This window comes from Mirounga angustirostris, unplaced genomic scaffold (genome assembly GCF_029215605.1).
Source record: "Mirounga angustirostris isolate CCGP_5_RB_7025 unplaced genomic scaffold, mMirAng1.0.hap1 SCAF_15, whole genome shotgun sequence".
Taxonomy (NCBI): Eukaryota; Metazoa; Chordata; class Mammalia; order Carnivora; family Phocidae; genus Mirounga; species Mirounga angustirostris.
Window position 1 is genome coordinate 70,669,215 of NW_026991723.1, and position 15,643 is coordinate 70,684,857.

General features: G+C 53.4%; 1 protein-coding gene across 4 annotated transcripts in view; it reads right to left on the bottom strand.

Annotated features, from left to right (window-relative positions):
• Positions 1 to 7,043, bottom strand: part of EPB41L4B (erythrocyte membrane protein band 4.1 like 4B) — a 127,732-nt gene extending 120,689 nt beyond the window's left edge. For all 4 annotated transcript variants that reach the window (XM_064578976.1, XM_045882874.3, XM_045882875.3 and 1 more), the window contains exon 1: positions 6,681 to 7,043. In XM_064578976.1, coding sequence (XP_064435046.1) covers positions 6,681 to 6,989 — 309 coding nt within the window. In that variant the 5' untranslated portion in view covers positions 6,990 to 7,043. The remainder of the gene's footprint in view (positions 1 to 6,680) is intronic.
• Between the last annotated feature and the right edge of the window lie 8,600 nt (positions 7,044 to 15,643).

A 15,643-nucleotide genomic window follows, 5' to 3' on the forward strand; every position in this document is an offset into this window, starting at 1 on the left:
GGATTAGGGCAGAAGGGGCACACCTGGGAGGCTGCAAGGCTCCCACCCATCTCTGCCAGAGCATGTGCCTCCCTGGCAGGTGAGGGAGCAGCGACCACCCCAAGGCAGGTGTTCAGAACACAAGCCCCCAGATGTGAGAGAATTCTGTGGTCACATCAGCAGGGCCTTAAACCTGCCAGAAAGCAGAGATGATGGTGGGGAGAGGCTCTAAGGATGGGGAGCTTTGCTTCTCACTCGGGCAGGGGCACTGTAGGTGGACAGCTCAGATGGCAACCAGCACCGGGGGCTCCCACCCCAGCCAAGGGTCCCTGGGAAGGTAAGGGGAGTGGCCAAGGGCCTCCACCCCCAAGAGACACAAACTCAAGGTCTGTGATCCCTATTCAACTGTGCTGAAGGGGTTGGAGAGACTTTCAATCAACCCATGCAAATTCATCATTTTGAGTACATATTTATAACTAAATACAAAAAGAAAAAACTGCAAATGGATATACATCACAATCTTAACAGTGGTTATCTCTGATGAAATTTTAGATGTTTCCACTTCTCTGGCTTCTCTATATTCATTTTCTGGTCTTTCTGCTTTAAGCATGTTCTAATACAAAATGAAAGTAGGGGCCGAAGGCACATACCAACCTGAAAAAAAAAAAAAAAACCAGCAAGATCAATCAGCGGTGGACCCTGCCTGCAGGCACCTGCCATGGACCAGAGAAGGAAACCTGGGGGCCCACAGAACCAGGTGCCTGCTGAAGGGAACACTCCAGGCAGAGTGGAGGCAGGAGTGGAGGCCAAGTGGAGGCAGAGTGGAAGAGGCTGGGTGCAGGGCCTCAGGCAGGGGACAAGGATGAACACCTCTTTTGAGGACAAATTGTGGGTGGAGAATTTCTGTGGTTACTGAGTGGATTTTTTTTTTCCTAAGTCCCTATGCAAGAATTTAAGGGAAAGTACCGCCCCCCCCCCCAACACACACACACATACGCTGACCTTTTGCTATTTCAAAATTAAACAGACCTGTGCCTTCATCCCCAGCGGTGCACTAGGGACAGAATTCAATGAGATTATGCACGTGAAAGTGCTTAGCAAGTTAATATTTGTTCGGTCCTGGACCAGTGTAGGGTCATGTTACTAGCACGGGAAACGCTGACAGACACCCCCCTCCCCCATATTAACACTGACAATCCAGCAAGTGTGAAACCACAGTGTGATAGAGGTCACGCCTGTATCCCATTTGGGAAGGATGTTCACCATTCACCCCTCTTCCTCCCCAACTCCCCCTGCTCCTACTAGCCTTCCTTTAAAACAAGCTATTTTTTTTTAAAGATTTTATTTATTTATTTGACAGAGAGAGAGAGAGAGAGCGAGCACAAGTAGGCAGAGCAGCAGCCAGAGGGAGAGGGAGAAGCAGGCTTCCCGCTGAGCAGGGAGCCCAGGGTCCTGGGATCATGACCTGAGCTGAAGGCAGACGCTTAACAACTGAGCCACCCAGGCGCCCCAAAACAAAGCTATTTTTAAAAAATACACAAACTCACGACCCAGGTAGGGGTCCGAGGTTCCCCACGGCGTCACTCACGGGCTGGGATTGGGTGGAAGTGGGGTCAGCACTGGAGGGCCACCTTGAGCCAATACCTTCCCTCAGGGGCAGGAAAAAGCCAGCCACCCAGAGGCCCAGGAGGAGGCAACGTGTCCACGGAAGTCAGACCCTTGGGAGAGGGTGGAAATGAGGAGCTGCCTTCCCCTGTTTCCTGGGGTGTCTTCTATGGTCCCCCATTCCTGCCTACAGCAGCTTTTAACGCCCAGCATGGTGGCCCTCTGCTCGCAGTGCCACAGCCGGTGCTTTTCCTAGGGTGTGAAGGGACCCCGTTCACCAGAATCACCCGGGATACTTGCTAGGAGGCCAGCTTCCTGAACCACTCCATCAGAAATTCTGGGGGGAGACCCGGGGAATTTTAACTGGAGAGCAAAAAAAAAAAAAAAAAGTCCCAGACGCACTCTGTGGAGTACACTGAGGTTAGAGAGCCATTTTGCTGGAGTTTCCCATTGTTCGGGAAAATGTGTCCTACTACCAATGCCCAGGAACATATCCCATCCCCTTTCCACCATCCTGTGTCAGGCCTAGAGGGGCGGTCTTTCTACCACTGATCCTACACTCACCTCCAAAGGCTAGGCCCTCGGGGTTCCTAGAGTAACCCATTCCAACTCTTCACTCAGTGATTAAAGCGAAGTCACTCTCCATGCACAGGCCTCAGTTTCCCGTATACACAAAGGATGGGGTATGTGCTGTCTAGGGTCCCTTTCAACTCAAAAACAGGGCATATGATCTTTATGTTCTATCATGTGCGTTCCTCTGTATCAGAGATTCTAGTTCTAAAACTCTAAGAACTTGCATTTGAGGCGGGGGGTTGGGGGTGGGGGTATCCTTTCCTCACCTAAAGTGAAACAGGGTGCCTGGGTTAAGGCTCTGCCTTCCGCTGACGTCACGATGTCAAGTCCTGGGATTGGCCCCATATCCAGCTCCCTGCTCAGCGAGGAGTCTGCATCTCCCTCTGCCCGCCTCCCCCGTGTTCACTCTCTTTCTCTCAAATAAATAAATAAATAAATAAAATCTAAAAAAAAAAATAATAATGAAGTGAAACTTTCAAAAAGCATGTCTCATACCCCATACAACTTCCGATTTCCACAAAAAGAGATGTTTGGCCTTCCTGCCACAGCTTTTTTTTTTTTTTTTTAATTTGTTTTTAACATCCATTACTAGACATGCTTCCAAACCCTCTCTGTAGGCCAGAGAGGAGGTGTGAGAAGTGGGTACGATTACAACCTCCTAGCAACCCTTCAGTGGCCTGCCGCGTACTGAAACTTTGTAGACCGCTGGTCACATAATCCTCCCAACAAATGCTCCCATTTGAAAGACCAGAAGATCGATGCGCAGAGAGCCTGAGCCGCTCAAGGCTGCACAGCCAGCCTGCAAGACTCAGGCACGGCCCTTCCGAAGCTCTCCCTGCTTGCAGGGCGGCGCAGTGAGTCCACGCGGAGTTCCAGAGCCGGTGGAAGCGACTGCACCGATGGCACTACTCCAGGCCCACGGGCCGTGCCCTCCAAGGCCTGGCGGCAGCGCCACCCAGCCAGGCACACACACACGCCCTCCCAGCTTTCCGCATGAGCTGCTGGAAGACTGTGCACGCAGGGGAGGGGGAGACGGGGCTGAGCAACAGCCACACGAGCAAAAGCGATGCCAGGGATTTAGTCAACAGAGAGCTAATATGAGTCAACAGCGGGTGCCGCTGCCAAGCACACTAATGGGATCTTCAGCGGCATTAATAGAAGGAAAGTGTCTCGGGTCGGCCGAGCGAGTCCCGCCCCGCCCGGATCGGAGCGCACCTGAGGGCTGGGCAGGGCCGGGCTGCTCTCAGGAGAGCCAGGCAGCAGCTTCCAAAGCAAGGCCAGGTTTCCCGACGAGGAGTGGCTCCCCGTGCCTCTCCGGTCTGTAGGGTGAGCCAGGGATCCCCCTGGAAGCCGGGTTTGTACAGCAAGTCCACCGTGGGCTGCATGGTATAGAGGGATTTTTGAAAAGACCCTTTTGTTCCCTTTCTATCGAAGGTTGAGGAACCACGGCAAAGGTTACAGACAGGCAGGCATGCTAGGGGAGGCAGCCCGCCAGCAGACGAGGGGGCGCCAGGCCCTGTCAGAGGGCTGCTGAAGACCATTACAGGTGCTTCTTCCTTTATTATGTATATAAAACCACGGGCCACGGCTTAGCCCAGGAGTGGACTTGACACAGTAAGTATTCTAAAAATGCACAAGCAACATGGATTTGAGATCCTACCACCTCAAGTGTCAAAGTCTCCAGGAAGCGCCCAGAACCCGCCCATCCACCGGCACCCTGTCTGGGTGAGCCCCCCTCACATTGCTTAGAATAAAACGCCGTGTTTCTACCTGTGCTTCCCAGGAGCCTCCGGGCCACCCCTCGTTCACCTTTGCGTGCACAGCACGGGGCGTGGCACACACGAGACGCCCAATAAATGCTGACCGCGGACAGAGGCGCCCCGGCACGGTCACACCGAAGGTGCTGCTGTGGCCTGGTCCATTTCCGAACCTGTGATCTGAAACCAGAGCCGGGCTAATCAAATGGCTTAGGGCAATGCATCACCACTGTGCGTATGCAGAGCAGAGGAATTGTTGAAGCTAACACCACCAGAGGGTTTTAATTACAAAGGAGCCATAGTTAGCCCGGCAAGTGCACGGGGTGCCCGTGGAAGTGACAGGGGACAGAAAATCCAGCTTAGGGGTATGGCAGCCAAAGGTAAATCCTACCTGTGTGACAGGCAGCAATGCAACACCAGAGCCCAGGAAGAGGTAAAAATCCAGGAGAGCAGAAGAGGGGAACCAAGACAAGTGGGGCTAACTGCCCAACAGGATAGCATAAAAAGTGAGCCAGGGGAAAGGCGCCTTCGGAAGGAGCGTGCATGCTACAAATTCACTGGGAGCTGGCTGCCTCGCGCTAACCTCGTACTCAGAGAATTAATTACAGGAACTAAAACTCTGATCTGGGAAGACTAGCACAGGAGTCTGTGTGATGCAGCTCTGATAGCTAATAAATCTTTAAATCGATGAGCCGTGCTCACTGGTGATTTTTCTTGATCATTCCTCCCTGAGGGCTCACATGACAAAAGCCTGCATTTTGTCTTTGGACAGGGTGGATATACATATGCGTGTGTCTGTATAAATAGAATTTGGGGTTCGCTCTATCACATCTTAAAGCATCAAGAAATCTGCCATCATTAAGAAAACGCAGCGGGGGAAAAACACCCAGGGAAATCTTTTGTCAAGCAACCTTTTGTATCGAGGAGAAACCTTTCCCAATGTAAAATATCCCCTCCCCCACGCTCAGTGAGGGCTCCACCAGCCAGGAGAAGTCAGCATTCCGGCCCCATCCCAACCCGTCCGTTGGTGTACCTGTCTGGGTTTATCACGCATGCACTTGACTCAGTTTGCATTTTTCATCTGAGAAACACCACTTAAGCCTGTCGCACAAACCTGACAGAAGCAACACATTTTATAAACGAATCATCCCTGGGGAACAGACAAAAAAATCCTCAAGGAGCACCATCAAAGTTCTCAGGGAGAGCATTCCTCTCCCTGATCCGAGATGCAAAATACGCCACATCCTCTCCACACACCAGCTGCCCACCTCTCCAATCCTCCTGGCTCTTGGGGCCTCCCCTCCCAGCTGAAGAGGAGCTGGAGAGCCTCAGTCGTGGGGAGGAGTAACATTTTAATGCTATTTTAAAGACAACAGCTCTAAGCACAGGAACGTTGGCTCCTTTTCCGTGAATAAAAAGGCCCCACAAGGGTATTATCATAACAAAATGATACTCTATGGAGAGCACTAGGAGGCACAAAAATAAAATTGCCATAAATTGAAACTGTCTCAAAATTAAACCTAAGGCAGCATTAAAGTCCAGGCCAAGCAGGCTCTGATTTTCCCATTTAAAAGCCTTACAGGTTCCTAGTTCCCTCGCCAAGTCTAAAGAATTTCCCCCACCCGGGAAGGCCTACATGTTTCCTTTGGAAGTCTGGCTATGTTCTTTTTTTTTTCGCGTGAAACCCTCGGAATGATCTGTGACATTCATCTAAAAGCTTGATCGGCGCTGTGTCCTCAGTCACACCCAAAGATTCCCAAAGGCACCGTCTGCCGCAGCGCCGGGTGCCCAGTAGGCGCCCATTAATGTGCGGATTTGATTTGATCACATCTGGCCCCTTCGGGCTAGAAAGCTGGACGCCCTGGCGGGGACAACAGCGCCAGCCTAGCTCACTGCTGGAGGGGGGCGGGGTGCAACCACCTGTGGGCGGGTGGCCCCGCAGCCGGCGCCGCCGCCCGGGGGTCCCTTGGCCGCCGCATGCATGTTGCCCCGGGTTGGGGGCGGGGAGGGGGGAGTCCGGCTCACTAGGCCCAGTGGGCGCCCCAGGGCCGACTCCCAGCGCCCCAGCAAAGGTCTCTCCCGGTGCAAAGTTGGCCAGGTCCAAGAGAGTCGATTCTAGAGTTAGCTCCCAAGTCACCCAAACCCTTGGGAGGCTGAGGGCTGTAGGGGCTCTTTGGGATGAGAATGGGGCGGGGGCGGGGGCGGGCATCGAGGAGGTCGGGAGAGAAATGGTCCCCAGATTTCCTCCCAAACTTGGGGCACCTGCTGGGCAGCAGGCGAGGGGGCTTCTCCTCCCCGCCATCTCGACAAGGCCTGGTGGCGACTTTGTGGGGGCAAGTAAGCCACCCTGGGGGCAGCCCCGCATTGCTTTGAGATTTTCTAACCAATATCCCAGCACCAAGAAGGCCCCCGCTGGAACCTGGGGGGCGGAAGGGGAACACCGGTCACTCGCGCCAGGGGCGGGGACTCGGGAAGAGGGGACTGGGTGAGCGGGGGAGGGAGTAAGGCCCGAAGGACGAGGTGGCAGCCCGAGAAGGCGCGACCCAGCAGCGCAATGTCCCAAGAAGGGGGGCACGGGGCCACAGAAGGGGTTCCAGAAGAGACTGGGACGGAGTGGCCCGAGAGGGAACCAGGGATAGGGAGTGCTCGCAGCAGAAGGAAGAAGGGATCCCCGGAGAGGTTCAAGAGGGGCGCCCAGAGAGGAACACTGGGGGAGGGGAGCTGTCCCAAGGGGTGCCAGTGCCACGGACCGGCCCCGTCACTCACCGGCAGGTCCACGCTCACTTCGGTCCCGTCGAGCAGGAAGACGCGGCAGGACAGGGTGGCCTTGGCAGCGCCGGCGGCGGCGATGTGCACGGCCGCGCCGCCCGTGAGCAGGGGCCCGCCGCCGGCCGGGAACACGCTGCCCCCCGGCGCGGCGGGCAGCGCAGAGGCGGCGGCGGCGGCGGCGGCTGGGCCCCCCCGCGGCGCCCCGTCGCGCTCGTCCCCCAGCCCGGCGGCCCCGCGCCCCGCCGCGCCCCGCGCGTAGCGCTGCATGGAGCGGCGGCCAAAGGTCCGGCGCAGGAACCGCAGCATCCTGGCTGGGGGCGCCCCCTGCCTCCGCCCCCTGCGCCGCCGCCGCCGCCGCCGCTGCGCCTCCGCCCGGGAGCGCCCCGCGACGCCGTCAGTGCCCGCGGCCGCCTGCGCCGCCTCCTAACGCCTGCGGCCCGCGGCTCGCTCCCGCCGAGGCCGAGGCCGAGGCCGCGCTCCGGCTGCCTGCGGGGCGCGCCGGCCCGGCCAGCGCCGGCCGCGAGCGGCCGCGGGCGGGAGGGCGCGCTCGGGGCGGCCCCGGGGCCGTCCCGCCGCCGCCGCCGCCGCCGCGCGCTCTCCCGGGCGGGCGGCCTGAGCTTGCGGCTGAGGGGCCGCTCCCGACGGCCGGCCGCGGGCGGCCCCGGAGCTGCGGGGGGGCGCGGGCTGCGGGCTGCTCCCGCGCCGCGCGCCGGCCGAGAGCCAGCCGAGCAGGGCGCCTGCGTGTTCCCGGCGCGCTCGCTCCCACTCGCCGCGCCGCGCCCGGGGCCGGAGGAGGCCCCGCCGAGCGCCGGCTCCCGAGGCGCTTTTCCTGCGCCCGCAGCCCCCGCCTCCCACCTGGGAGGCTGCACCTCCAGCCGCCGCCACCGCCGCCGGGACTGCAGCACGCCCTCCTCCCTCGGGGCTGCGCCGGGTAATTGCAAACCGAGGCTGTGCTGCCCCCTGCCGGCCCGAGCGCCCCCTGTTGCTGTAGGTGTGCTCACGTGTGTACACGTAGGTGAGCACACACGTGTTTCCGGCGCCCCGAGCCCCGAGCCCTGCAGCCGCCCCAGAGTCTCCGCCTGCCTAGTGAGGAAAGCGGGGCTGCCTGCCCTGCGGGAAGCCTTGTCCCGGAGGCCAGAGAGGGAGGGAGAGAATAGGGTTCAGTGAAGGCCCTACTGGGCCCTCAGTTTCCCCTTTTGGAAAAGGAGAGAGGAGCACTAGATGATCAACAACGTCCCTGCTAAATTAGGTTCTGTCCGTTTAAGATCTCAGAGCTGGAAGGGCCCTTTTAGCCATTCCAGTCCAATGGACTCGTTCCAAACACAGAAATTGAGGTCGGGCAAGGAGGGGGGAGTACTTTTCCAACCTACTCCACAGGGGACAAAAACAAGTAACACCTTTCCTCAAGAAGCGTGTGTCCAATATTGAGGCAGAGGGCTGCACAAATAACTAGCCATAATTGGAAAGTCTGGTAAAGGTCGGAGGCAGAGAGAAGTGCTTATAAACAATGCCCCTCAGGTATAGGAGTTCAAGCCCTGCTTCAGGAAGAAGTGGGTCGTGCAGTGTTGCTGGAAGGAATGTTGGGGAAGACCAGGTTGAAAGGAGGGCAGGCCTCTCCAGAACAATAACACTGCTTTGTGTGTGTGTGTGTGTGTGTGTGTGTGCGCGCGCACGCGCGCCCCTGGCACTGTGCTCAGTAAGCCCTTTGCATTCATCATCCCGCTTAATCCTCGGAATAACCTGGTTCTACAGCCGGTCTTAGCCCCATTGTACAGAGGAGGGAATTGAAGCTTAGAGCACTTAAGAGACTTGCTCCAGATTTCACGGTTAACAGAGGCTCATTTGCAGGGCTTCAGAGCTCCTAACCACGGCCAGGTGGAGGCATATGGCAGGACTGGCAAACAATGAAGGTTCCCGAGAGGCCTGGAAGGAGGCAGTGGCACAGCAGAAGGGACAGAGAAAGAGGGAGGGATGAATTCAGGCGGCGTTCCAGACATAGACATTGATTGAGGATCAGGTGCTGTCTTAGGTGATTTCATGGCTATTTTCATTAATCCTCACTCCAACCCTTCCAGGTAGTTCTGTTTATCCCGGTTGACTTAGGTGGAGTTTGGGGCTTAGAGGAGTAATATCCTTGCCTGAGGGCTCAGAGCTGCTGGCCGGCAGCTGCCAGGCCTTGACTTGTTGGGTAGTGTTCTCTGTACACTCTCCAGGGCTCTACCACGTGACACTGTCCTATGAGGGGGCATCTGCAATCAGCCTTCAGGTACCCACTCTGCTCCCCTTCCCCCAAGACTCCACTTAATAGAATACCGTTAGCAAGTGGGTGTTCAGAGGTAGCCCAGTCGGCTTACTGGTTTCCAAGGACAGCTCATTTCCTACTGGATAGCCCAGAAGTACTACAGCAGTACAGAGATGTCCACATCCAGAGCCCCTTTGCAGATACGATTAAATGAAGGAGTTTGAGGTGGGGAGATGATCCTGGATGATCTGGGTGGGCCCAGTCTAATCCCAAGGGTCCTTATAAAAGGGAGGCAGGAGGGTCAGAGTCGGAGAGAGTGATGTGGCATTGGCAGCAGAAGTCAAAGTGATGGGTCCAGGGGCCAAGGAATGCAGGCAGCTGCTAGAAGCTGGAAAAGGTAAGGACCAGCTAATCTCCTAGATATTCCAGAAGGAATGCAGCCTTTGAATTTAGCTTATAAAAATCCATCTCAAACTCTGACTTCCTGAATTGTACAATAGTATATTTGTATTGTTTCAAGCCACTAAGTTTGTGATAATTTATTTCAGCTGTGATAGGAAACAAATACAAAGGCAGTATTAAATCCTATCAGTCTGGTGCATTACAGTTTTCAAAACCACCCCTCCATAGGGAGCATCATTCAGTTTGTGATTATTCGCTATCATTGTCTCCTGCTAGACACCAATCTCTGGAAGGGCAGGGCTTTTTCATATTCATCATTATAGTCCCACCTAGCACTTAGATTGCTGTCTGGTAAGTAGTCGGTGCTCAAAAAAACAAAACAAACAAAAAAAACCCCACTTGCTGAATGAATTCAGGATCTCATTTCATTTTCCTATGGCCCTATGGGGTAGGAATTGCTCTTGCCTTTTAGAGATGGGGAAGATGAACACTGGAGTACAGCCTGAGCTCCCACTCCTGTCTCCTGACTGCAGATCCCACGTGCTAACCTGCTACTGACAGCCGCATCATCAAGAATCCCATGGGGCTACCACGTGGCTTTAGGGTTACCTCCACCTCCTCTGTCTCCGGTGCTGTCACCTACTGGATCTCATTCAGTCCTCATCACTAGAGTGGTTCAAGCACTCTTTTCTCTACCACACAGAGCAGAAACAGAGCTCAGGCCTTCCTTTGATTAAATTTCTTTTTTTTTTTTTTAAAGATTTTATTTATTTGACAGAGAGAGCACAAGCAGAGGGAGAGAGAGGGAGAAGCAGGCTCTGTGCTAAGCAAGGAGCCTGATGTGGGACTCGATCCCAGGACCCTGGGATCATTACCTGGACTGAAGGCAGACGCTTAACCGACTGAGCCACCCAGGCGTCCCCCTTTGATTAAATTTCATGTCACTCAAGTTTCAACCTGAGAATTTCAACATATGATGAGCCAGTTTGCATAGTTTGCATTTTGTCTGCTCATAGTGCTATGTATTTCAAAATAGTGATTGCTCTTTCTTCATCTTTGCCTTTTGGACCTAGAAGTCTTGTTATCTGAGGTTTATAACCAGCCCTTCAAAAATGTTAATTGCCCTTTCTCGGCCCTCCTCTGTGCTCAGCGTGAACAGGCCAGAACTGCACATGTATCCTGTTTGCCAACGTATCACTCTTTAAGGAGCCTTCTGTCCTCAAACCATTATGCAGAAGCCCCAGTGTTTTACCTTGCATTTCTTTCTAGAACCATCTCGAGCTGAAGTTCCCAAGAAACAGTCTACGCTAAATGCCAGGTCCTTTTCTTGGTCATCACAGTAGCTTGACTTCCTCAGTTTCCTGGGCAGTATTTGGAGTTTGGTCCCTAGAGTCATCTCCTTGCCTTGTCCTCATTAAAGCTCAACTCCCACTTCTTCACCCACCTCCTCAGGTCCACGAGAACTCCCGCCACAGTCCTTGCCATCACTACTCCAGGTGCTCCGCGTCATCCGCAAACCTTGGAGAGTTCCTCATGCACTCCCTTCCTCCAGAGTAGTTTTACATGTTAATTAAACAGCCCTGAGCCCTGTCTCTAAGGAACTCCTTTCACAAATGTGCCATTTATCCCTATCCTTTGTTTCCTGGCTCCTTTCCTAGACTCAATAAAATTGTGCCCTCATTCCGTCAGACTCCTTTCTTCATAGAACAAGATTACACTTCAGTATATGTTCTTATTGGCTCTCTTGTAAAGTTTTCCCTCCACAGGCACTTACTGAGACCTTACTATGTACCACAAAGCCTTCCCTACCCTTTCTAGTGTTTGATAAATGTCGGCTTCATCTTTCTGGTATCGTTCCACAATAATGATAGCTAGCATTAATTACAGACTGTGTAGTGGGCAACTGCTGTGGTTTCTGCCAGCCTCCACTTGGCTTGTTTGGGTTACTTTGCAAACTACTTTACCTGCACTCAGAGGCCTGGTGGTCTAGGTCAAACTGACCCCATCCCTTGGCTCAGGTTTGGTGCCTGATCAGGCCTGGCTAATCAGAGCACCGCATTTCCCAGAGGCCTGTTACTGGCTCAAGAATAGGCAGTAACCCAAGTCAGGCCAATGGAGGTCAGTCCAGGACCTCTTGTTGAGATTATTGGGAACCAGCAGTGTTATGCCTGGGGACCTGCTTGCTGTGGGCCCACCTTGACACCACATGGGGAAAGCCTGAGGATGATAACAATGCAAGGAGAAGCAGAGCCAAGAGATGGAGAGACATCAATTTCTTTTTTTTTTTTTTAAGATTTTATTTATTTATTTGACAGAGAGATAGAGAGAAAGCACAAGTAGGCAGAGAGGCAGGCAGAGGGAGAGGGAGAAGCAGACTCCCCACTGAGCAGGGAGCCTGACGTGGGACCTGAGCTGAAGGCAGCCACTTAACTGACTGAGCCACCCAGGCGCCCCATGAGAGACATCAATTTCTGATGTCTATTTGATTTTGGCTACCTGGATCCAGCCATGCCTGAATCTACCCTCTGGAATTTACAATTTAAGGAGTGACTCAGATTAGACTGATGATTTTCCAGGTCCCAGATCTTTCCTCTGCTTCATTTGATCTCTTTCCAATGCATAAGCATTGTTTTTGAATAGACACTTACTTTATTCATTCTTTAAAGAACTCATCTTCAAGCAAATGACTAGCAAGGCGATACTCATCACTGAATAGTACAGAAATAAGTGGAGAGTTAACAAATCATCTAAATTTTTAGATATAGAAATGGCAATGACAAAAGGACTCGGTGACTACAACTGAGTCCCAAATTCATATTTTTAGCCAATCCTTTCCCCCTGCTCCAGATCATATTTCTGACTTCCTCCTCAATGTTGAATCCCTAGATCTCCATTCCAAATGTCTACTATCCAGGCCTCTGTCTAGGCTCAAAAGATCAACATCTGGAGAGAAAAAAGAGTGTTCCCCACTTCCCTGATGCCAGCCCTAGCATGGGTTTCCTTTCTGAGGACCTGTTTTGTCCCTAGAGGATATGCATCCTGCTTTGGGAAAACACGGGTGGCCCTGATGTGATATAGCCCTAACGTTCTGATTGCAGATGCACACAGAGAGCAGAAAGGGGGCATTTTTATAGAGCTTGCCCACTCTGCTGCCTTCCTGTCTACATCCCCAATGTTACTGCTCTTTCTGGACATTCCTGAGGAGTTTGTCTTTCTCTTACTCTCTTAGCCAGCTGCTTACTGTTGATTCTTTTCTATCCAGTGCTTTAAAATCAGTGCTGTCCAATAGAACTTTCTACAGTGAAACATTCTTTTCTTTTTTTTTTTTTTTTAGATTTTATTTATTTATTTGAGAGAGAGAGAGCACAAGTAGGAGGAGCCGCAGAGAGAAGGAGAAGCAGGCTCCCCGCTGAGCAGGGAGCTCGACTCAGGGCTCTATCCCAGGACTCCGAGGACCAGGACCTGAGTCAAAGGCAGACATTTAACCGACTGAGCCACCCAGGTGCCCCTACAGTGATACATTCTATATTTGTGCTAATATGACAGCCACTAACCACATGTAACTATCGAGTACTTGCAAGGTAGCTAGTGCAACTAAGTAACTAAATATTTCATTTAGTTGCACTTAAATTTAAATAGCTCTTCGTGGTCACCATAGCAGACAGTGCAGGACCAGACATCACCCCTACCCATCACCAGCAGCTGGGTTCATCTGCCTAATCTCTGCTCCTCTCCTGCCAGGAGAGTCTAGTTTGATACTGTGACCCCTTTTGCTCTGTCCTAGACTGCTGGCGTTAGCCTTCCCATGCCCAGCCAAGTCACCAGATGATAGCTCTGATCCTCTTTGCCATCAAGTAAAAAACAAAACAAAACAAACAAAACCCATCTTCTGTCAAGTCGGTCAAAACCAAGGTAAATTGTGCTTTTGCGGAAAAGCCCTTGGCAGCTGGGCTGGTGGAGGAGGCGACGGTGCTTTTGAAGTCCTGCTACAGCTCAGAGCGCAGTGTGGACACAGTGTGGAAGCAGTAGTCTAGTAAGCGAGGCTTCCGTGACTCACCTGGGTTAACACCGTACAACCGAGGAACCACAGACACCAAAGGAACCCTCCCCATCACCTCCTTCTCTGTGGTCGGCTTCAAGTCCTAGTTCAAGCCAAGGAAAGCGAGAATTTGCGGAAAGAGAAGGAAGTGGGTAGGGTCAGATGCAAGGCAGGGAAGGCTTAAGAGGAATGAGGTCGGGGGGTGGGGGGTTTCTGAAGTGGGCTAGCTGGGGACAGCTGTGGCCTTGGTGACCTTGAGGGCAGTGCCGACGTGGAAGCAGTGAATGGATTAGATGGTTTAAGAGAAAATGCGAGCAGGGACGTGGAGATGGTAGATCCAGACCACTCGTTTTTAAAAGTTTAGCATTGAAGGAGACAGCGAATGTCAAAGAACAAACATGGGACTTCTGCTGGAGTCTTGCCCCAGACTCACTTTTCTCATCTGTAAAAGGGGCAAGTACAACCCATACTACCAACCTCAAAGAGCATCTGCGGGGGAAGGAGTAAATGGCATTTTGTGAAGCTGAGCAGAGAGGAGCTGGGAGGAGCTGAAAAGTGACAAGTCCTTCTCTGAGGCACCCTGCTTTTCCTTCCCCAGGGAATCATAGAAAGCATACTATTTCTCTGTGCTGCGCAGGGGTTTTATGGTTTATTAAGGCTGTCACAGACATGACCGCATTTAATGACTCTGCATGACAATCCCGGTTCATAGCTGAAGAAACAGGGGCACAGAGACGTTGTGGGACGTGCCTGAGGCCACAGAGCTGGTGAGGCAGCTCGCCAGGACTGGAAGCCCTGGATCCCTCGGCTATCTGGCCTGGCCCTCTCCAAACTGCAGCCCGCCCTTGCCCGTAGCCATGGCAGCTCCCGCCCTCCCTGACTCACTGGGAGGGGACCCTGTGCTTCTGCAGTCCCCAGAGCCAGTTTCTGACCCCCGAGACTCCGCCCTCTTTTTCCTCCCCTCGTCCCCTCCCTCCCTTCTCCCTTTTGATGAAGCTATGAGACATAAAGGCAGGGATTTGGATGACATTAAGATGGAAGCCACTGCAGGCCTGCCCTGCCCTGCCACTCCCCGGAGCCTGGGCGATTCCCAGGGGAAACAGGCAGCGAGGGCATTGGTGGTGGAGACAAGCTGGGCTTTGTTTGGGTTTTGCTGGGCTTGCCCAGCACCCAGGGCCCTCTGATAAAGCTGAGACGGAGCCCAAGGCCTAGCCTGAAGGCTTAAGACTCTGTGTCTCTCTCTCTCTCTTTCACGGTCTCTCTCTCCCCCTAAACCCCCCCTTGTTTGTGGGATGTTTTCTCCTAGCCAGGAACTGACTCCAGATACAAAGGCAGCACATTAAGTGGGGGCCGAAGGAAGAGAGGAACACATTCCTGTGTCATTTTTTTATGGCCCGTGACCCCCCACACAAGTGACCTTGACCTAACCGTCGCCCTGGAACCTGACCAATCAGATTAGTATTCCATCTTCTTCAGGCGGAGAGCAGAGGGGTGCCAAGGAGACTTTCCTGGTGTGGGGGGAGCAGAGCAGGGCCTTTCTCGGCCGACGATAGCCGTCCAAGCTAGAAACGTCCAGCCCTCCTTCTCCCTCATCCCTTGACCTCCGTACCCTGCCAAGCCCACTTTCCACAGCCACTACCTGATCCCCTGGACCACTGCATCTCTCCCCTGCGATCTGCGATCTCTCCCTCTCCAGTCCACCCTTTACCCAGCGCCCGAGCCACCGGCCATTCTGAAAAGAAAACGGGCCACGCCGTTCCCCTATTTATCATCTCTCAGTAAGGCTGATGACAAGGGACACTGGATAAAATGACAGTCCCAGGAGTGTGGCAGGGGGCCTGGAGCCATCTATGTTTGCTATCTGGACAAATTCCACATACAGATTTTTAGCCGGCCTCTATTTATTTGCTGGGGAGGCAGAACAGGTTTTAAACCAGACTTACCCTCACATTTGGAGGCCTTGTCTTTCAGTAGCTCCCCATTACCGACAGGGAAAAGGCCTTCTTAGTCTGGCCCCACTATCACTTCACCCCCTTCCCCATTCTGAATTCTAAATTATTGACTTTCTTCAGACACCCAAAGGCACCTTTTGAGCCTTTATATGCAAATCCATCCCTCTCCAATACATTCTCCCACCTTCGCACCGGCAAACTCTTATTCACCCTTCAGAACCCAGATGGGCCCCCGCGGTAAGGTCTCTCTGACCCTCTCTAGATAGACCTGGTTGTTTCCCTGTCATCTTAGGGTGCCATATGCACATATATCTCCCTCTGCCAC